Source organism: Lissotriton helveticus, chromosome 3_2 (genome assembly GCF_964261635.1).
Source record: "Lissotriton helveticus chromosome 3_2, aLisHel1.1, whole genome shotgun sequence".
Classification (NCBI taxonomy): Eukaryota; Metazoa; Chordata; class Amphibia; order Caudata; family Salamandridae; genus Lissotriton; species Lissotriton helveticus.
In genome coordinates, this window is record NC_136062.1 from 21,162,175 (window position 1) to 21,185,236 (window position 23,062).

Sequence of the window (23,062 nt, forward strand, 5' to 3'; positions counted from 1 at the left end):
TTATCATGGAGTCTGGTTGAACAAAACCGGAAGAACTGCTGCTCCCTTTTGCCCTCTATCCTCCAATGCTTCTGTTCACATGGACATCCCCGCCAAAGAAATGGTGGAGATGCAAATATTCAACAATCCAGCCAGACCCACCTTCTCTTACCTCCGGAAACGAGCAGCTGCATCCTGACTGTGGCCCTATCTGTCGTCAATGTCTCGGGCCTTGTATGCATCACAGGCCATGGGACACAAATGGTGGGCCACAGCACTTGCCGCATCACCAGAACTTTGGACTCAACCGACCCACCCTCTTTTGTCACCTCTCCAAACATGTACTTCGTCTGTGGTACAAAAGCCTACACCTGGCTCCCAAAGGGTTGGGGAGGTACCTGCTACATTGCCTTCATCCTTCCTCCAACCTATGTGGCTCCGGCAAACCATCACCGACAGAGACGAGCAAAGGACATTGAGCAGGCCGACTCCACTGGAGCACAATTCTTGGATGCAATGAAAGGACTTGTTCCACTTTGGGGTCCGATGGCGAACAGTCGTGCCATTCGACATTTATCCCAGGCAGTCGAGACAACGATGAACATTACAGCTGGTATCCTCACAAACAATAGGAGCATGTCGTATCATCGGGTCCAGCTGTTGTACTGATACCAATCGTCGTAATATGTGGACTCTGCCTGGGTATTCAATGCTTGCCACCTCTGTGTTCACTATTTGCTAACTGTATTTGCCCTAAGACTCCGAACTTCGAAGCTGAGCGCATGAAAGCTTTGTATGATATCGAAATACGTAACATAATGGGGATAGACATAAATTGACAAGCTGGCTAGATATGTTGAAAAGGGAGGACTGTTAAAATCTAGAGCGTGGCATAAACATTATCGGCTCCCAAAGGGTTGGGGAGGTACCTGCTACATTGCCTTTGCCAGAGTCAGTTGTATAACTACAAAGAACCATATAAGTGTGCCCAAAGCAGGGATGTGCCTACGCCTTTGGGGCACACTCAACCCCTCATAAACATTACCGGCACCATCTTGTCCTTTTCAGATCTATACGTGCGCGTAAGCAGCAGCCATACTGAATGCCATGGCTTCCTTGCCCACTGCTGATAGCCAGCGCGTCTCTCCCCCTCCCTCTCCGGCCTCGCAAGCACCCCCCCGTGCTCTGATAGCCCCCGATCTCTCCTGCCTGGGCCATAAACGCACCTCCAGCGCGACCCTGCCTCAGAGCCACATCCCGTGCGGAACCCTCACACTCCTTTCATCTCTCGCACGCGAGCGGGCCTTTTGATAACCTCTCCCATTGTCCGAACCGTTCCCAGGCCACCACCTAGCCTTGCAGCTGCAGTTTATTGCCCCTACAGTAGGAACTCACCCCACATCAAAGGAGCGGGGGTTAATCAATACCCTCACACCTCCAGATCCGACCGATCGCCCACTTTCCAGTTCCCAGCGGAATGTCCAGCTGCGCGATAACCACCACATGCTGAGATCGAGGTGGGAACTCTACTGTAGATGTGTGTGGGAACGGTCCTGGACCGGGGATTCCGAGGATGTCTTTTCTGGCCTTCAAAGAAACATTATGGATGCAATGTATGTAATAAAGCCATAAACCTGTGTATAAGAGGCCAGGCCTCAGAGATGCGGTTAGAGCACCTCGAGAAGATACCCTGTTGTCTGATTTGACGTGTGCTGCTCCGTCGGAATAAACTCCTGTTTCTTGCCTTCCAGTCTCCAGCGCCTGCCTCTTTGTTTGGTAATATTGAATGGTATGAGAGGCGGCTATCGCCGGGCAAACCTTGAAAAGGGGTAATCGAGCTGACCTTTGCGCCCTTTTTAACAGAGTAACAGATTACCTAGATGAAAACGGCCAACTTGTCCAGGAAGAATTATGTGGCACCATCAAGCAGGTTTTAAGAGGAGGATGCATAGGCACCCTACCCAACATTAAAACATGTAGATGGGCAGAACAAAAACAAATGGAGAAATCTCTGGCGCAAGAGATAAGGAATCAAAGAAAATCCAACAAGAGCATTCAAACGTAAAGTGATGACCGTGAGGGGCAAACTAAATCTTTTAATGACTAGCCAGGCTACTTTCCTAGGATTCGGGGCACATGTATTCAAGAATGAAAAAGTACGTAAACAATTAGCGAAACAAACTAGAACGTAATTAAACCTGGCAAATAAAGCTTCCCTCCATTCACAAAGTGGATTCAGAAGAGGAGAAACCAGAAACCTTTAGAGACCTATATGGACTTGTACTTTAAAGATTGATCTTTAGTTATGGCACAATCCCAATACATACAGAAGTTGCTCTCGCTCACCTAATGGGGAAGGGGAAGAACTGGAGGCTCCTTTCACAGAAGAGGACATCAAAATAGGCATCACGTTCCTGAGTCCAGTCAGTTTTACGGTTACGTTTTATAAGGTCTTTTCTTCCTTTCTTTCTTCCTTCTTAACACCTGATTTAACTAACTTATTTAATTGAATGCTTGAAGCACACGTCTCAGTGATTCTGAAACATAAAGATGCTACACCAAGCTCTTCCTATAGGCCTATACCACTTTTGAACTTTGATGCCAATTTGTAAGCTGAAGTTCTAGCACCTAGGATAGATCCACTGATGCTGATCCATCCAGATCAATCTGATTTTATTCAGAGCAATGACAGGTGGTTGTTGCTTATTTTGTGATGACTTGGAAAAATCAACACTACTAAGATGAATGTGTTGCCAAAGACCATCTTCTTATTCCAAGCCTTCCCAATCCAAGTGCATAAAAAGGTGTTTGCCAACCTAAAATATAGGATACTAAGACTCCTTTGCCAGGGATAATGGGTGAGGCTAAGCTATAAACCATCAAGACTCCCCTAACTGGCTGTGCGCTTGGCACTCTCAGATTTGCATTTAATATACAAGGCTACCCAACTCTGCACATTGCAGATTGGTCACCTCGCACCTCCGACAAACATTGGTACATATGGATTGAGAGGTTGTAGGTAAGACATTGTTAATGCATTCACTCCAGATGTCGGTTTGTGAAACCCGAGTGTCACATAATTTTATCCTTCTTGGAACAGTTCGGAATAGTGACTTGTGTATTTATAATGCTATGTCGGCCCTATCTTGTAACAGAAAGCATTATGAATAGAAGTAATTATTTTAAAATTGTATTACACATAGTATACGGAGGGCCACTGGAATTATGCTGTAGGGTAATTTAACTATGCAGCATGAACAGGAAAATCATGCATTTTGTGACAGTATTCCTTTGTGTCATTTTTACACATGGTACCACTGCCTCTGCAAATATTCCACCTTATTAATACCAGTTAAAAACTCAAATACAGCGTTTAGCAGTTGAAAGATGACCAGTCAACCTTTGCAAAGGGGTTTCCACTGCCCATGGATACAAGTCTTCACGTTTTTAGTAAACTTTGATCCGTTTGAACTAGAAACTATTTTTAGTTAAAATCTGCAGATAATGCAGCAGGTGATGTGGCAAAAGCAGAAATCCATAATTATGCAGAAAAAACAACATCACATGAATTCAGTGACCATGGGTATAAATAGACTGCCACAAAATGTAGTGTTTAAGATAAAATAGGTGCTTTCTTTTTGTGTTGACATTTTTTATTGACTTTTACAATGAAAATACATCAAGAGAATAATTATAAGGAGGCAGTAAAAATAGGTGCTTTCAAAGAATACATTTTAGTAGTAGGTGATCAGACTGTACCTAGTGCAAACATTATTGTTAAGACCCTTTAAAGAACGCTTTCTCATTAGTGATGCAGGGGCAGTGAGTGGCACTAGGGCCCAGAAGTGTGATGGGGCCACTGTATCGCAATTATGACAGTCTTAGTTTACAAAAGAGGCATGGGAGTGGGGTGCTCATTGTCTTGAGGCTGAGGGTACCTTTGCTGCATATAGACGGGCAACATGTGGGAGCTGCTTTTTTCTGAAAGGGACAGTCTCTGTTTCAAGATCTGAGGGATAGCCGGTATGGTGGGGAAGGAGTGAAAGAGGCAGAAGAGACAGTCTGCTACTCAGGGCGGTCACTGTTATTAGTGAAGCAGGTGCGATTGCATTGGAGCCTTGGATGGTGAGGGGTTCGCAACACCCAAACTATGGAGAGTGGTGTTTTATTTGGTCAATTTCTGTTTTTATTCGATGTATCTGTTCTTTTATAAGTCTCGCATTAAGTGTGGATTATGAGCTAAAGAAAACGTACAGTAGAAATGTTCTCATAAGCCCCACCCCCTGCCCCTCCCACTCCTCCAAATATTGCTGTAAAGTTTTGGAGGGGGTAAAATTTCAAAACATTTAGCTTGAATTTCTAATTTAACTACATAGAAAACTGGGAGGCGAATCATGGAAAACGTTTGAAGGCTCTGATATAAAGGGTCATCAGGTTGAGACTCTTGTGGGAAAAGGAGAATCTTAAGGTCTCCCATCCAAAGGCTGCCAGTCATCAATATCCCGCAGGTTGCCCATGGTAGCACACATCCCCCTCAACTTCACTATTCTCATCCCCCCGGATTAACGTCATAGGGTAGACTAAATCCAACTGACTAGAGAAGGTAGTTTGCAAATCTTTCAATGGCTGTATATAAGCTGAATCTCTCATCACAGACAATGGCATGAAAGGTGCATATGATCATCGTTTCAAAAGTGCTAAATGGAATGTTGATACCCACTTGCAATAAAGAGAAAAATAGAAACTACTCCTAGCAGTTGTGCATCAGTCCAGAAAAATATGTTTGAAATAGTAGCATTAATCGCTAACATGATACAAAAGTGTACATAGTTTTCAAATACAACAATAAGGTTTGACTGAATGCAAGAGTAAATTGTAAATTGACCTGTTAAATTCACCACCCCTCCAGGTCCAATGATAAACTGCGGAGTTGCTGACTGTATGGTCATTATGTCTGGACTTTCCGGATTTGTATTTATTTGCTCCTGCATTGCAATCTAAATAAACAAAAAACGAGTAAAGACTTTGGTGGCCCAAGCCCAAACCAATGCAGACATATATGAAATTACCTTTTTGTTTAATTTCTCCTTATTTGCTAAGCCACAAGTATACATTAGAAAGTCACTAGCAGGAAATGCTACGAACCAACGTAAATGTATAACTTAACACGAAACAATCAATTACAATTAGAAGATTAAACATAGTTTTGCAGTAAACACCTAGACTGTAACTTTATTTGTTGATTTTGAGATTTGTGTATTTGATTCGAAACACGGTAACATGCTAGCACTTCGCTCCACATTTAGGAATGTGTGGAACACACAGTAATTAATCAGAGGTTAGATGGCACGCACAGTTTCGAGATAAGATTTGGAATTGCAATTGTATTTATTAGAATAGGTAGTACTGGTTACTCCAGCTAGATCACTTAATCATGGCCTGGGTGGGCATCTGGGCATACACATTTATCGGCACTGAGCATGGCATAACTTTCTGCCTTCTACCTATTTGAATCACCTCTTCAGGGCGTCCGAACAGCTAGGCGTCCTCATCTTAAGACAGGCCCCATTGCTCGATCGGTTTGGGACTTGTTAATGTTGGACACAGACAAGGGTGTCAAGGGAACAATTTGGGCCAGGTAGGAGAATGGGAAGAACTCCTGCTCCACAGCAATGTACAAGATAAAATATTAATATGTGCCTTACCCAACACTCCACAGTCCCCCATTCCCCCAATCACACCCAGAGCTAGACTACATAATCACTCACACTGCATTCTCACAACACGCTCAATAACCTCATAGACATCCCACAAAACAGCACGCACCCTCAAACTTAAACACGAGCTCTATTTTATGCTCATCAACGTACGTTTTACAGTAGTCTACTCCACAGATACTGCAGACCTTAAAGATGAGGTGATGAAAAGAAATCAAAGCATGACACATTTCCACAAGCTATACTTTTGCAATTTTTTCCTGATTTTAAATGTTGACGAAGATGTGAATAGTTCAGTAATAGATAACCTGAAGAAAGTTTAAGATTTAAATATCTTCTGGCCTACTACTTTGCTCACTCTATGTAGTAGGAGGCATTGAAAGCTTGTTTGGAGTCTACATACTAGCAAGGACACTTCTTAATAAGTTATTCACCCTCGGTACTGATCTTAATAGTGGATACTCTACTTGCAGACTCCTCACCTGTTGAATATGTTATGTTCTCTGTTGTACTACCTTGGCCTTCTTGCTGCCAGAGTACCCTACAAAGAGCTAGCATCAGACCTGAACTCCATAGTGCGGGTCATATAGAAACTGGCTGCACTCATGGGGTTGTAACCTCTCCTCGTCCTTGCTGGGATAGATAGATAAAGTTAAAGAGGGTGACTGACTTCCCGAGATGGAAAGGAGTCAGCCCCTTTGGCAGGAAGGTAGCTTTAGTTTGTAGGACCAAGGTGTCCTGAAAGAGGCATGTGTTGGGAGGATGTCCGCTCAAGATTTTCAACTCACCAATAACCTCCATGCTGAGAGACAGCAACTAGAAAAATAGTTTTCAACTCTTGGAGGGGCTCGAAAGGAGCACCTATCAAAAAGGTCAACACAAGTTTCAGACCACACAGGGTCATGGCAAAAGAAGTAGGCAGAAGGAGTATGTTACTTACCTTGTAAGCATCTATTCGTAGCATGTAGTGCTGCAGATTCACATGCTATGCATACTTTAGCCATCTAGTTTTGGGCCCGGACTTTGCAAGTAGCTTTTCTCAAGGAAGATTTATGACCGGCATTGTTTCACCTCCCACTTGAGGTAATGTGGATGTCAAGCGCTTTGTTCCTCAGAAAGTTTTCTTTTTGACATAAAGGAGTGAGGATATAGTCCTCTTAGTAAGCGTTTTCTGCTAGACATGCTGCTTTGTAGGTATTTGGGCACCATCTAATATCTGCCGGGGAGGTGGGAGGGTACATGTGAATCTGCAGCACTACACGCTACGCATAGATGCTTACAGGGTAAGTCACATAATCCATCGGTAGCATGCGTTGGCTCCAGACACACATGCTATGCATAGACTGTAAAGCAGTACCCTTCCTAGCGGTGGCCTTCGGCATGAGATAGTGCAGTTGTTTGAAATAATGTTTGAAGGACTGTTTGTCCAACTAGAACTGGTTGTCTTGATTGAACATCCACACAATAATGTATTTTGAAAGTGGATGAGTTTATCCATGTTGCTGCTTTCCAAATATAATTGAGAAGGATATTTCCTGAAAAGAAAAGTCATGATTGCTCCTTTTTTCCTTGTTGAATGAGCTCTTAGCACATTTGGCAGTGTTCTTTTTGCTTTTGTATAACATATTTGGATGCATTTAACAATCCATTTTGCTATACTTACTTTGGCAATAGTGTTTCCTTTTGTTGGATTTGAAAAAGAGATAAAAAGCAGATTTGTTTTTCTGAATGATTTAGTACATTCCACATAGCACATAAGTGCTCTTTTAACATGTGATGTAATGTATGTAATGAACGGTCTACAACAGTTTGTGGTTTTGGAAACAAAACTGGAAATTCCAAGGTTTAGTTCAAATGAAATGATGACATAACCTTGGGTAAAAATTTAGGATTAGTGCGTAAATGCACTTTGTCTGAAAATACTTGGAAATAAGGTTCTTCAGTTGTGAGGGTCTCTATTTCACTGACCCTTCTTAAAAATTGTGTTTCACAATTATGTAGTGGCTCAAATGGATGCTCTGTAAGTCATGTTAAGACAATGTTTAGATTCCACACTGGTATTGGATGTGTACGTGGTGGAATGACTCTTTTTAATCCTTTCATGAAGGTTTGATTACAGGAATACGGAAAAAGTGACTGTTGCTTCCTGTTTTGTAAATGTGCTGCTATAGATGCTAAATGTAGTCATATGGAGGTGTATGCTGTGACTTTTGTAAATGTAAAACCAAAAACAGAGGGCCCCTGAAGGTTGATAGGGAGCAAGGAACTAGGGGGAACATTATTGCCAGTCTATGGTTTTACTTGCCCTATCCATCATTTGTTGCCCTGAGGAAGGTGCCAATGCTATCATGGTGTTTCACCAAAAACCTCATCGGCACCATTGTTTGCTGGCTGAAAAGAACTTGTGGCACATTGTTTGCTGATTAAAAGGAATCCCTGAATACGATTGGATGACATATAAATCTGGTCTTTTTTTATGGTTATGATTACCTATCTAAAATGTGACTTTGGACACGTCACATTATATTGCTGTATTAATGATATTGAATTCATAAGCGACATGAAAATATGGAGGCACTTTGCCCATGTATTCTTGTTTTTAACTGAATGTGTTGTATGAAAGAGTGTGGTGTGGATGTTATATGAAATGCTCCTGGGTAAGTTAGGACTGTCTTTTCGCCTAATTTAAGAAATGTATAGTTATTTGAAAAAATAAGTTGTTTGATATTCAAAAAAAGTGGGGGGAAAACGTGTTTGATAATACTTATAACTCAGAAAATAAAATATGTAGGTATCATGTGTGTTTATGGCTCTACAACAAATGAACAATAGTTACTTATCTGTAATCTGTGGTTTTCCAGTATTGGTGTTTTTCATAGATTCACATGCCTGGATCATTCCCCGTCGTCGGAGTGGGAGTCCCACGGTACATAAAAAAGCAATCATTTGCCGATAATAAACCAAAACCCTTGGTAATAACCAACCAGGAAGTAAAGTAGCCCTAAGCTACAGTGAAAAACGTCCACACTCGTGACTATCCTAGTCATTTTGTATAGACCAAACTACAGCCAATCAGGTGACAGCACCCAACAGAATGTTCTACTCAGAGGCTCAGGCTCTCAGATTTTCTCGGACAGGAGTGAAACCAATATTATCGCCTGAGGAGCCTCTGAGGGGAGGTGAACAGCAAAACACACAAGATGATGGACGGAATGTTGCACAATGGCAAAACATTCACCCCCAGTCACAGATGTGGGTTTAATCCATCGTTATTTTGCTCACCAAGCCACCCCAGTTCAGACATGGCCGTAAGCAAATCAGTCTTGACCCTGCGCCTCATGGGAACAGTCCAGCCCGAACTGCCAAGCCATGTCTTCCCTGGACCGTAATCAAGCATCCTAGGACCGGTTTCTGGCTATCAGCCGTCTTCAGCCAGGATAGCTTGACTCCAGTGGAGTAGTGAGCACGGGACCCATGTCTGGGCATACCCTTCCCACATAGGGTGAACAGCAAAACACACAATATGATGGACGGAATGTTGCACAATGGCAAAACATTCACCCCCAGTCACAGATCTGGGTTTGAGCTGCCAGAGATTAGCTCTGTTAACGAGATCAACCGCTGAAGACAGGTCCATGAAAGCTAGATGGAGAGTACCGGAGCGGCCAACGGTGTACTTGTTAAGTACGATATAGAGATTCAAACTCTGGTCTACCGTGGATCTTCCCGGATGAAGGCTGTATTAGGCATCGGACAGAATGTTATTATCTGGCCATCTGGAGAGCCTATCAAGTTCCACATGTACCACAAACTTTACCACTGAATTGAGTAGGGAAATGGACCTATAACAATAGGTACTGTCTCGTTCTCCCCTTTTGAAGACCGATACGATTGTGGACAGCGCCATGTATCCAGGCGGCCTGACAACTGCTACATTAATAATCGAAGTAAGGGCCGGTACCCAGATGTCCATTTCGAGATGTAGAGGTTTGGGGGTATCCAGTCAGGGTCTGGAGCCTTGTTTTTTGTCAACCCTGCTATACCCTCTCTTACTTCCTCCATTGTATAGACCACATTGGCTTTGACTCGGGGTCATTCTCACCGAAATTCAGGATAGAGCCTGAAACATCTGTATCATAGCCAGGCTATCCTGCACTAGCTGCTCAGGAGGATAGGCACTGCACTGTGTCCAGAGCAGCTCTTTATGAAGAAGAGCATCTGACAGGGAGTCAGGTGTGACTTCGACATGTTGATAGTGAACCCCAGTGAATGCAGGAGGTTCGCCATAGTGTGGAGTTAGGAGACGACAGCCTGGGGCGAGTCCGCCTTCATCAGTTTGTCGTTGAGTTAAGGGAAGACTGGAACCCCTGATCTGCACAGATGAGTAGCGACCACCGCCATCGCCTTGGTGAACACCTGAGGGGCGTTGGTAAGGACGAAGTGGCACACGGTGAACTAAAAATGCTCATGGCCTACCATAAACCACAGGTAGCAAAGATGGGCAGGCAGGGCAGGAATGTAAAAATAGGAGTCATGCAAGTCCAACTCTACCAGCCAGTCTCCTAAGTCCAGGGCAGACAAGACCAGAGCGGGAGTGAGCATCTTGAGCTTTTCCTCTTTGAGGAAGTAGTTGAGGGCTCACAGATCTAGGACAGGGCGAAGACCCTTGTCCTTTTTTGTGACCAGAAAGTAGTGAGACTATCAACCACAGCCTACTTCTGGCTCCGGAACCCTCTATATGGCTCACTTGGCCAAGAGAGTCATGACTTCCTCCTGAAGCAAAGTCAGGTGATCCTCCGTCAGCTGGTCAAAAGTTGGAGGCATGGAAGGAGTAGTCTCGAAGGGGAGAGAGTAGCCCCTTCGGACTGAAGGCGCAGGTGTCCGAGGTGAAGGAGATGTAGGAGTGTCTGGAAGTAGGATGGGCGATGATGGAGAATATATCCATGATTATTCAGAGGTGGCTGCTAAACTGCTTGGTCTCAACTGATGAATTTACAGGTTCTATAGGTCTGGAATGTCTCAATGTCGATAGACTTCTTGACTTCAATTTTCTCCTATGTCTCAACATCAACAGACTTTCAGACGTTAAACGTCCCCAGGGCCTTGAGGTCGTGGTATCCTTTGATGTTGACCTCCTATGTCTCGAAGCTGAGCTTCGATGCCGACCCAGCTCTCGCCGGCAAGCATGTAGGCACTGTCCTGTGTCTCAATGTCAATCTGGAAAGACGCTGTTTTTGAAGATGGTTTATCCTTATGTATCTCACTTACCTGGAGTCCTCAGAGGAAGGTGGAAGAGCCCTGGTAGAGGACTGACCTTCTCCTCGCTCCTGTGACGTCCATTATTTAGACTGTGCCTGCTGGTGCCTGTGTCGCTATTCTGCTCCATAAAGGCAAATCTTCTTCATGTACCTCATGGTATGCCTGGAGAAGGTCCTGCAGTGTGGACATCTATCAGGGATGTGGTTGTCAGTAGGGCAGGTGATACAGACATCGTGTGGCTCGGACTTGGCCTGCTTTCTTCCACAGGCAGGGCACTTGTCAAATAAAGATGGCATTTTATTTGACAAAGAAAACATTTTCCTGTCAGAAAATGACATAAAAACCCTGGAACCAACCAATCAGTCAAATTAAGTGGTTGTCAAAAATGGCAGAGTGAGATTTTTATAGAAAAAAGCCAAAAAAGGCCGAGTTCAGTGCTCCAAGATCATGTCACCAAGAGCCAGAAAAAATTAACTGAGTTAACTGCCAGCTGCTGGGCATGATGGGATACTGGTGGGCTGTGAACCCTTAATGGCGCAGACTCGCTTTATATATCTGCAGAGTTGCAGCATTTAAGTCTACATTGTCATCTTCCTTCATCCTTTTCTTTAAAAAAGGTTTGTGAATGAGATTTCAAATGACACTATCCAGTTCATTTTTCTGGTTCTTTAAGTGTACATTACCCTTGTTTTAAATGCAAATTGAAGCAATTGGCAATATAACCTTCTTTATAGGCTGCATAGAATATGTTACTTACCTTCGGTAACGCCTTATCTGGTAGACACTAAATCTAGAGGCAGATTCCTTACCTTAAATCATCCCCAGGTCCCTTGCTCAATGTGCCACTGGATTCAAGCTAGCCTGGCTGATGAGGGGTAATACCCCGAAACCCGTCAAAGGGATGCTTGTTTTTGGTCCAAGGAGGACCTGGCCTGGCAGTTTGGGCTGGACTGTTCCCATGACGAACAGGGTCAAGACGCATTTGCATATGGCTGGGTCAAAACTGGGGTGGCATGGTGAGCAAAAGAACGATGGATTAAACCCAGCTCTGTGATTAGAGGTGAGTGGCTAAAAAGTTTCAGCACTACGTCCAACATCTTGTTGTGTGTGCTAAGAAAGAAATTAGCTATATGAGCAATATGCCCCTAGAGTGTATATGCCCGCACCTGTGGTATAGTGCACCTTGCCTTAGGGTTGTGAGGCCTGCTAGAGGGGTGACTTACCCATGCCACATGCAGTGTTATGTAAATGAATCAAGCACAGACATTGCTAGAAAGAAGATATTTATAACAGTTAGAACAGTTTCAAACACAAAAGTTCTCAATTAGAGTGATGTGAACTCAAATGAACCTTCTAGACAAAAAATGTTTGGCACAATATTTTCATTGTTTTCTGATACACATAAATTAAATCAAGGACCAACATCAATTACAGTTGTATTACTTTATACATTCTACATGGTTTTGTACATGATCCATGTTCATCAATTGAAATACAATGATCTGAGTCACAGGTCAAATGTGTGCTGCCCTATCCATTTTGGGACACATCGTCCCTTCTTCAGGGGCCTCCGGAAAGTAAACAAAACAATAACCTCGGGGTACCACCATTCAATAAAACCAGATAAGTTCATCGCTACTATTTGATAGGACATCCCCATCCGGGAGAATGAAACACAAAAATACAAGTAGGATGCAGGCAACTCCTGCCAAGCCTTGTTCATTGAATAAGCCAGTAGTTCTCAATAGAGAACGAAGTTTCACAAGTTACAACCACCAGTGATACTGACGCTAAATAAGTGCTCTCAAGAAAGGAATAAGAAAGGAATAAAAACCATTGCTAAAGTGAGTGAACCATACTATTCACAAAAAGAGAAAGAATACATGTGCCCAAGGAAGTGATTATAAAGTGTGGTTTAGACATTGTAGTTGCAACTTACTGCCACACACAAACAGAATCCTGCTCAGAGACACAATGCATGGACGTAATAGACCTAAAGATTACCACAAAAACATCGGTTATCAAAATTTAGACTGTGCTTCTCAGCAAGAGTGTGATGGTGCGTATAGTACAAGTGCCCAAGAATATTTACACAACGGTTACCTGGCTAAGTCCGGACGAGGGACAAAACCTACGAGGTAATACACACAAGAGCGCAAAACGTGAGTAAACTTATAAGATGCATCGCAAGTACAATAAACTGACAAAGTGCCCAAATAGTAAACAGAGGGTCTGCGCGATGTGCTTACCAGAGGGTGACTGTATAACAAGCCCGTATAGTCCAAAGGGTACACCAGAACTGTACGAACACTAGGTGCCATCTCCCATTTGAAGTACACAAGTATCTGCTAGTCCCCGGGAACGATCACCTGATCTGAACTCCGCCCACACGGAGAGTGCCTCCGTAAATACATATGATTTTGGCAGCCATCTTAACGTGGTAGATAAATCTAATCTATACGCGTTGTAATTAATACTAATAAATAAACAAAAGACAGATCCCACACAGTACCTACTGGCAACGTTTGAAAAAAGAAAAGAGATGTTCAACCAGCACTGTAAACCGTGTACGAGGAAAACTGTCTGCGTTACTGAAATGGCCACGTCCTTCATCCAAAATCAAACTTTACGGAGATAATGCTACCCTGAAAACAACTCGAGAGTATATCTCAACAACATTGATGACTTTCATATTTTTTTTATTTTTTTTTTAATTTTCAAAAACCATTATTGTGTCAAGAAAGTTTCAAACAGGCAGTAAAATCATACAGCCAATCAATTGATTTTAGCATTAGTGACAAAAAGCCCAATAAGCATAGTACAGTGCATAGGTACAGGTCATGATTATTTAGGGACTACTTCAGTTAAAATAAAGGCTAGCCAGTGGTATCATCACACATCAGCTGTACGTGTGTAATTGTCATGCCGTGCTATTGCATGCGGAGCCCTTACTTTAATGTATTTATTTATTTATTTTATTCAAGTGGGGAGCATAAAAATGTTGAAAGCCTGTGCATGCTAATTTTCATACATGAATGATGGCACAGAGTACAAATAAAAGCTTAGTCAGTGTAGAATAATTTAACATTAATAACTACACAAAATGCAACAGGCATAATGGCATAATATTACTGCTAACATTTTGAACAACTTCAATAGCCCCCAAGAAAGCTGTTTTGAAACAAAGTTTGTGTTTTAAAGAATAAAAAAATGATAAAGTCGAAAGTGACAGCAAGTGCATCGATGTGAACTGTGAAGTGTTGGAAGTAACTTATTAAGCTGGCTGTGCTTATAGGAAGCAGCTTAAATCCAATTTATCATTGAGGCCCAGGGGAGTCATGGTATTTAATGTTTTTATCCAAAAGGCCTCCTTTTGGGACAACATTCCGCTGGGGTCAATACCCTCTTTTGGTTGTAATTTTTCCAAAATTAAAAATCATACTTGGGTGATGTGACCATGTTCAATCCAAGATTGGAGTTTTATTGTTCCAACTGTTAAAATATCTTCTTGTGGTGCACATAGTCCTTCGAGCAATTTCTGTGGTTGGTTCATTTACATGTCACTTTTTCATGTGAGACGGGCAGCCCACCAATACTGTGTAGCACATTATCACACAAGCTTGAATAATTTAATGTTAACTCTGTAGAAACCGATCATTTATTTCAACGGTGTGCACTGTTAATCTTCACATAGTTACACAGGGAGGTGTGCCATGTCGACTTTTCTGTTTTATCTGTACCAAAACCCACAGACAGCAATAGCAGTGTATGTGTTAGATGAGGGGTCTCTGAGGGTGGCCTATGCTATAACCCTTAGAAAACCTCTCTGGTTACAAGGATGTTGGTACAAGTGGTACATTTTACAAGGGGCCTATAGGTGGGCCAGAGGGGTGCCAATTGTGGAACAAAGGTACAGTTGTGAGAAAGAACACAGGCACTGGGAACCTGATTAGCAGGGACCCAGTACACCGTCAGACAAAGTGCATCAGAAATCAGGCAGAAAGGTGTGGGTAACCATGCAAAATAGGCACTTTCTTACAGTTGCAGATGAGAGATATCGACCAAAAGCATTCAGGCCTTTAGATTCCCTGCCCGAGGGGGGCGTCAGGCACAGCGCCAATGATGGGGGAGGTCGTAGCAGCCTGAACCTGTGCGGAGTAGGCTGACGGGAAAGGCAGAGCGGATCTCCAGGGACAGGATGGTGCCTATGAGCAATAAACCAGTCCATGGAGGCCCTTCAAACAGGTTTAGCCCAAGTGCTCAACAGAATATCAAAGAGCGTTTCACTGAAGGGAAGCACAGGCTCAGTTCTCAGCCAGCCCTACTGAAGCACCCCAAGTAGGGGATCAATGGCCACTTCCACAGAAGGAAGTTGCAGCCCCAGAACTCTCAGCTAAAGCTGAGCAAAGACCGAGCTAGCCTCCGAAGAGAGGAGGAGAAAGCAGGCGAGAGGATGGAGAAGAATCAAGGCCGCTGGCATCACCAAGGGCAGAAACCCAATGAAAACTCTGGAGAAGGCTCAGTCTCGTTATCACCCGAACGTGGAGGAAGGTAGCCCGAAGAGAACTATTCCACCGATGCCAATCCCGACATCTATCATCGTCGAGAGGGCAACACCTCAGAGGAGGAGAGACAAAGCAAGGGCGATTGGTGCCGCTGGATCCAACACAGGCATCACAGGTGGGAGTCCCGAAGGGCTGTGCACTGGAGCCGAGACAAAGTCAATCATGGATTCGGAGGTTCCCGCTGACACCAAGGGAGGTCCTGCCTGTTCGGAATCAGTCAAGGCCTCAACGAACTCCTTGGGACCGAGAAGAACTCCACTGGGTAAGAAGGTCTATTTGGCCAGCAGCCTAGCACTCCACTTCCTCAATATTGTTTGCTTGCTGGGGAGACATACCCAGGCACTATGGGATACCTCTAAAGGAGCCCCCCAGTACATGGTATAAGGCAACTAACACGGACATCGGTGTAGGTGCATGATTCCAACATGTTTGATACCAAACATTACTAGGTATGGAGAAACCACTTTGTAGTTGGACATCTTGTGCTGACCAGTGTCCACTAGATATCTTAAAATGGCTTCCCTACACATACAAAGCCCAGAGAATGGAGTCTGGGGTTTGTAGGGGTGCCACTGCTTATGCAGGAGCACCCTCACACTTAGGGCCATGTACCCTGCTCTGGTGCTGAAGGGCCTAACTTAGGAGTGGCTTATAGGGTTTAGGCGTAGTGACCGGGATAGAAGGTACACCTTATATCTGTGGTGAAAGATGCATGCACCATTTCACAAAGGCTGCAATAGACTGTAGACCCAGTTTACATGAGCTCCCTTGGGTGGCATAATAAATGCTGTAGTCCAAGAGAGTCCCCTACCAATGCCCTCGGTACCTTAGTATCATCTACTAGGGACTTACAGGGTACACCAGTATGCCAATTGTTCGGTGTACAAAAGTACTGAGGCAGAGAGCACAGACACTGGGGTCCTAGTTAGCAGGATTACAGTGTACTACAGTCTAAACACACTGACACTAGGCAAAAAGTGGGAGCAGCCATGTCAGAAAGATCCTACTTTCCTACACATCAAAGCTGCCTGGACATCACTGGAAAAGACAGTTGACCCAAGCCAAATGTGCCTTCACAGTGCCACAGTGGTGCCCATTGCCACAGACACAGAATTGGAGGTGTCAAAACACGCTTTGATTACTTGTTTAGAGGTGTTCTGCCCATCTGGAACTACCTCAGCAAAGTGGTCTTCAAGATGGGGAGGAAGATTTGAGACCGCCATTGTTGCTACACAGCCAATAGGGCCTGGGTATAACTCCCTAGCAAGAAAGCCACATTGAGGAAGTGGAGTGCTAAGCTGCTGGCCGAATAGACCTTCTTTCCCAGTCCCTCCTGTTTTTTTCACAGTCTGGAAAAGACATTAGAGAAGGCTTCAGATTTTGCTTAATGCGTGAGGTCAGCACAACCTTGCTTTCTGGAGATAGGAGGAAGGACAAGAACGGATACCTCACTGGCTGGCAACACCTACCAATTATTCTATTCAGTGAGGTAGCAGCCGTTGGTTTTTTCCATGCATACATGACTGGGTTCATATGTGCCTTGTTAAATGTCAGTAACGTCTTGGAAGGGCATAAGTTGTTGTATAAGATGTGATCTGTCTCAACAGAAGGCAAAGGAAGCTCAAACATTTTAGCAGCTTTCCCCAAAACAGCAAGAAATTACCTTTTAACTTTCCTCCTCAATAATTCATTAAGCTTCACTTCTGGATCTCAAACATATAGTCTTGGCCTAGGTATAGGCTGTTAGAAGGTGAGTTTGCCAGAGTATGCGCTGTGGCCACTGATGTTGGCAGTGCTGGGAATGGCACAAGTATCAGAAGTAAGTCAACTGGCGAAGGAATCGGAACCAGGAAGCTTCCCAACTGCACTAGAAGTGTTCCAAGATGAACTAATGGGACGAATGGCACAGAGAGATGACAAGCTGGCAGGAATCCAAAAGGAGTACCAAAAGGTCCCAATTGGATTTAAGACACACCTTTCAGTAAGCTAAATGTTACTGAAGTAAGTTTTGGTGGGTCTTCCTTGGCTTACTGCGGGAGGCCGCCTTGGCTGCAATTCAGCAGGAAATTGGGCTACTGGTTTAAATCTGGCAGAGGTTAAAACTTTTTTTTTTGTTTATATCTTTTTTATTCACATTTTTCACATTATAAGCATACAATAAGAACAATGCATATGTACCATGTATTGTTGCTTGCAAACGCTACGATATCCAGCACCAGACTATAAAAAGACAGAGGAGTTGTTCAACAGGGTACTGAGAGAAGACTTGTGACAGAGTCTGTGTATAGGGCGTAGCAATGCCCAAGAGTCTGACCACTGGACAACTTGTAGGTGTTTCAGACATGGTGCATCTTAGGCCAAAATGTGGACATAGGGTACAACAAAATGAGGACAGCTTAATCCAAGGAGGGGTAAGGGAGTCACATGAGACTTGTTGCCTTGTCTGGTATAGCAGAGTGTGCCAGCTCTATCTGGGCTCAGTGACAGGAGGATTATGAAGGGGGCCAGATATCTCTGGAAGTCAGCGCTACTCTACTCCTGTAGCAGAGTTTAAAACGTTCTAGTCGAGCTGATTCCTGTTCCTGAGTAGCATTTCAACAGTGACTGGTGCATCTTTTGCTGAGCAAAAGGTAGCTTTACGTGCAGAATTGGCTATGTTCCCCAGAGTTTCAAATAGAAAAATTAAGTTAAAAGAACAATGAAAAGGTAGAAAAACAAGGTATAATTTTCCACACCAACAGTATGGCAGGAAAGTAAAAAGCAAGCAAATCTACAAAACATACATAGCAAACGGGTACTATAAGCCAAATGGAGGGCAAATGGGGGCATGACAACATGACAGCAAGTTAATAAGTTACAAATGAATTCACACAGATCAAATACCTGCAATGTTTCAGCAATGTCTTCATTTCCATTGTCTAATGAGATGTCAAAAGCGGTCTTGCAAAATTTACTTTGCGCATGAACATCAGCTCCATATTTGATTAAGAGTTCCACCACATCGCTGTGATTATGCTCTGTAGCCCAATGAAGAGCGGTCATCTTCAGCATGTCTTTAGCATTGATATCTGCCCCATGCTACACAAAGACATTAAATACAGTGAAAAAGTAGTTAAATAAAAATTGTTTGAAATAACAGTCTATTTACATCACATCTTTCGTTCCAACATAAAACATTTTTTGGAGAGCATCAAAGTTCAGAGTTATTTTGTGCCATTCTGCTGATGTGCCTTCCACACATTAAATTACTCATACATTATTGGCTAGAGGCACTCTCCATAGTGGACATACGTTCCCTTTAAGAAAAACTTTTTTTAGTTCTGTTAGTTCAATATGTATTGAGGGTTTCGTTATTTTTATCATCCAATTTTCTTAGGATTTACTTGAATTAAAAAAAATTCCCATTTTTTATTATTCAATGTGCATTGTGAAACCGAATCTAAACTGATTGTTACAATATTTGAAGATCGCCAGGTCTTTGTCAGTAGGGATAACCTTAAGTTAAGTTAATAGCTATACAGTTCAGTTCAGTTCAACTTTATTTCGGCTAATATAGCCATAAAAGCAGGAGTACAGGGACATAAGGAAACAAAAACATTTACAAACATAAAAAAAACATTTACAGACAATTAATAGCAGTGCCTACATCGACAATTTATCACATACATAAGTGGCAGATGGTAGAAATGGGACTACGGAACAATTAATTCAAAAACGGGTAATTCGCATACTACGTTAAAAATCTCAATAATTTAATTAAAAAGGTTTTCTCATAATTAAAAAGCCAGACTAAAAACCAAGTTAAAAATCTTTAAAACCGCTAAAACCACACGTCTTGCAAGGGATGAACTCAGTGCATTCTACATTTTTCTAATACTGGGTGGAAGGGGCTATGGACACCACCGTAATATTACAACTTGTATCCAAGCCGTTTCCTGATGAGATACACATTAAACAGAAACCTACTCATGCAAAAGACAACCAATTGCGAGGTATTAGTCTTAATGATGCGCTCTGCCTCTTTGTATGTTCTGACACCCATATTTTTACAAAGGGATCTGATCCAGCGATATCTAGGTGATTTGTATGCTGGACAAAAGAACAGTAAATGGACATCATCTTCCTTTGCCTTTAACGAGCAAAGGGAACAGAGGCCATTATCATTTTCACCTCCCCAATTGCATGTTTTAGCATTTGTCTGTAATACCCCGTATCTAAATTGCAAATATAAGGTTTTTGCTTTTGGTGGTCTTATTTCATCCATAAATGGTTCGAATGCAGTATTATCTTTTATAATCATAAATTCCTGGGTCAGTATACCAATAGATGAACTATGAAATAGCTCATCATTAACATAGGACCAATAAGTAGACTTTAGAAGCTTTTTGCCCACCGGTATCATATTCTGGGGTTTGTCCCAGAAGTGGGACAGCCCTAGCCTGATACACCAAAGGGAAACATGTTTTAGTTTCAGTTCTGCTTTAGACAATTTAAACAATTAAAGGAGCACAGAGGGATGCTGGAGCGGGTCGCCCTCCACTCAAAGTCAACAAAACAATAAAGACCCACTCCCTCGGCGTACGACCAAATCAGTGACTAGAGGGGGGGTGTTTCAAACGTCCTACTCCCTACCACTCTCTTACCAATATTGTAAGAGACAATATGCACTGTTCTCCGCCAATGTATAAAAACCTGTTCTCCAGGGCAACACACCAGAACCAACACATAAGGTGTACCCGAATCCCGGGATTTACCACTGTATCCACACCCAACGTTGGACACTGCTCTTGTTAGAGCAAAAAATGTGAAAGACGCAAGTGACACCTCACGGAAACACCACCGTCGGGGTAACTGGTATCAAATTTCCAGACAGGCCCCTGTCTCATCATCGGTTGTCACATGCGTCTTAAAGAAAAATAAGATGAAAGGAAAGAAGTGTCCAAAACAACAAACATATATAGTGACAAACTAGTGAAGGTGCAAAAATATCTGCTAGTGACCAACACATATAAACAAAGTGAAAATAAAGTAACAAAGTGCATAAAAACACACACCCAATCAACCGTCCCTTACCCAACTTTATTCATAGGGCGGAGATGGTGTGCTTGTATAAAAAAGGGGGCTGGTAGTTAATCATATCTACCACAACCTCCTGCCAGTGCCGACATGTTTCACTGCTATGTTATATTAAAGCAGTTTCTTCAGGGCTGCACTCTGGGAATGTCACTTCACTGTCTTGGACACTAGTTCTATAGTGTGCTGCCAAAAGAGAACAGGTAAAAAGACCAAATTAAAACCATGTGGACCTGCACCAGGAGCCAAAGCACCCTGGATGTACTGAGAAAAGACGGGGGTATATAAAGTGAAATATTACCAAAGGGCAGCCAGGCCATTCATACCGGCCGCTCCAGTATCTATAAGGGCAATCAACACTTCTCATGTAAGTCTGTGCCTTATTGCTCCATTATCAAATCTGTAAAGGGTAAAATATATGCGTTTGTATCATGATCAAACTGAGATATATTGCTGTCTCCTCATTTGTACCAACACACTCCGCAAGGTTCAGCCCCATTATCATAACTGAGGCGTGCCAGTAACTGATGTGAGGAACGCTCTATTAACAAATGCTCCCCATCACATAGACTGCCGTGGTGCAAACAATCTCACAATCGCACAACCTACTGCCCATCCGCTTTTACACTTTTTTCACGAAACAACAATGTTTCACTTGTAAGGTATCCTGCCCCTCGGTACCGAGTGGCATGTAGGGAAACTGGGGCTAACAACATCTCTGCCTCGCAAAGCACCCATCCCTATGTTCAAGTTACTTCCCTGCTCAGAATCTCTACCAGACACCCTCTCACCGTGCCGTGCTCGGAAGGCGCCTTTCCTCAGCCGTGCACGCCCAACAAACACCGGAGCTACAAGGCTGCCGCGCCGGCCGGGTACCGCCCCTGCTTGCGTACCACGTGACTTCAGGTGTCTGTGTGTCGGCCATCTTAGCCTAGTTGCCGATAGCTACTAAACGCTGGGAAACATATAGAAAAAACATAAGCCCATTTGCTCCCGCATTTAAAACAATGCGTAGTAAAGTACAACTTGCGTGGGCATATAAATCAACCCCTCAATGAATGCCGACGGAGTCCCGCCGACCCGTCCTTGCCGCTAAGCAGGAAACGAAAGGAGAAAAGGACTCGTGTGAGGCGGCCATGCTAGCCTAGTCAATTTAAACAACTTCAGCCCTGATCTCTACAGCATCCAGGCTATCTCAGGCCAGATTGCGTCCTTGCAGGAATTTCGGGTTGTGCCAACTATGCTACATACAGCACCTCACTGCCTCTCCTGAAGCTGGATCTAAAGCGCTATATAATATGTAATATGTAGCACAGACTCCGCCGTCACATCATGTGTATCAGGAAGCCTAGGTCTAGAGTGGGGCCCTGCATAGGTGGTAAACAGGGGTTCACCTGTACTCCTCAAACCTATCTAGGTCAGTGTGTTTACAAAGCTCTACACCACTCCATCATTACTCATTATCCACAGGGGGGGTTTTGTTCCTTTCTCGCCATACTTCCAGTATCGCCACAGTGTAACAAAGGGGTTTAGATATCTGGACCCTACATTTACACCAGCCCACCATATCTAATAGGACAACCTATGATAGACTGTATAATGTGGTGGACGTTTCAGAACTGAATATGGAACTTACAGTTTGACACGGTTCCATTCAATAATCTCATTTAGACCCTTCCTGTCTGTTTTCTCATTAAAGATCCAGCGTGATTCTTTAGCCAATAAGATCTCCTCTAAATTTTGGGGGGACCCTCGAACCTTTTCAAGGATGGTCCACTGAAAAGTGTGTTTCGTGGAAAAACAGTGTTGGACCAACCTCGTTGTCAATTTACCAGCCCTAATGGTACTCAAATGCTCTTGTATGCGTACTTTAATTTTTCGACTGGTCAGGCCGATGTATTGTAGACCACACTGGCATGTTAACCTATACACCACTTGAGTGGAGTTACAGTTACTAAATTGATTGTGGAACCACTCCTTGCCAGATGTCAATGTCACGCTTTTGCTCTTTCTAGTCAGTGGGCAGACCGAGCATGTTCCACATGGATAGTGGCCTTTGGGTACGGTGGATGGTTGATCAGTGGGTGTAGAGGGTGCCCTAGAGTGTACAAGTTTATCTTTTAGATTGCTTGCCCTTTTAAAAGCAAATCTGGGGGGTGGCATCTTGAAGTCACTGTCTGATAGAATTGACCAGTGCTTCCGGATGGACTGCCGGATCTTAGTGGCCATAGGGTCGAAGGTCATAACCACTGGTACACATTCATCCCTCTGTTTGGTCGTTTTTTCTAGCAGGGCACTCCTGGGTGTGTTCAGTGCTCTCTTTTTAGCCTGCTTCACCGTCCTGGTGGGGTAATTCCTTCTGATAAGTTTATCCGTCAATATTTCAGATTGTTCCAGAAAGGTGTTGGTATCTGAACAATTTCTTCTGTATCTCAGAAATTGCCCCACCGGCAAATTGTCCCTCAGAGC

The 23,062-nt window shown here is 43.4% G+C and overlaps 1 protein-coding gene across 3 annotated transcripts in view; it reads right to left on the minus strand.

Annotated features, from left to right (window-relative positions):
- Window positions 1-23,062, minus strand: part of GABPB1 (GA binding protein transcription factor subunit beta 1) — a 634,768-nt gene that overhangs the window by 424,449 nt on the left and 187,257 nt on the right. For all 3 annotated transcript variants that reach the window (XM_078684756.1, XM_078684755.1, XM_078684754.1), the window contains exons 5-6: window positions 18,404-18,598; window positions 4,865-4,976 (exon numbers count right to left, since the gene is read on the minus strand). In XM_078684756.1, the coding sequence (XP_078540882.1) occupies window positions 4,865-4,976; window positions 18,404-18,598 (307 nt within the window). The remainder of the gene's footprint in view (window positions 1-4,864; window positions 4,977-18,403; window positions 18,599-23,062) is intronic.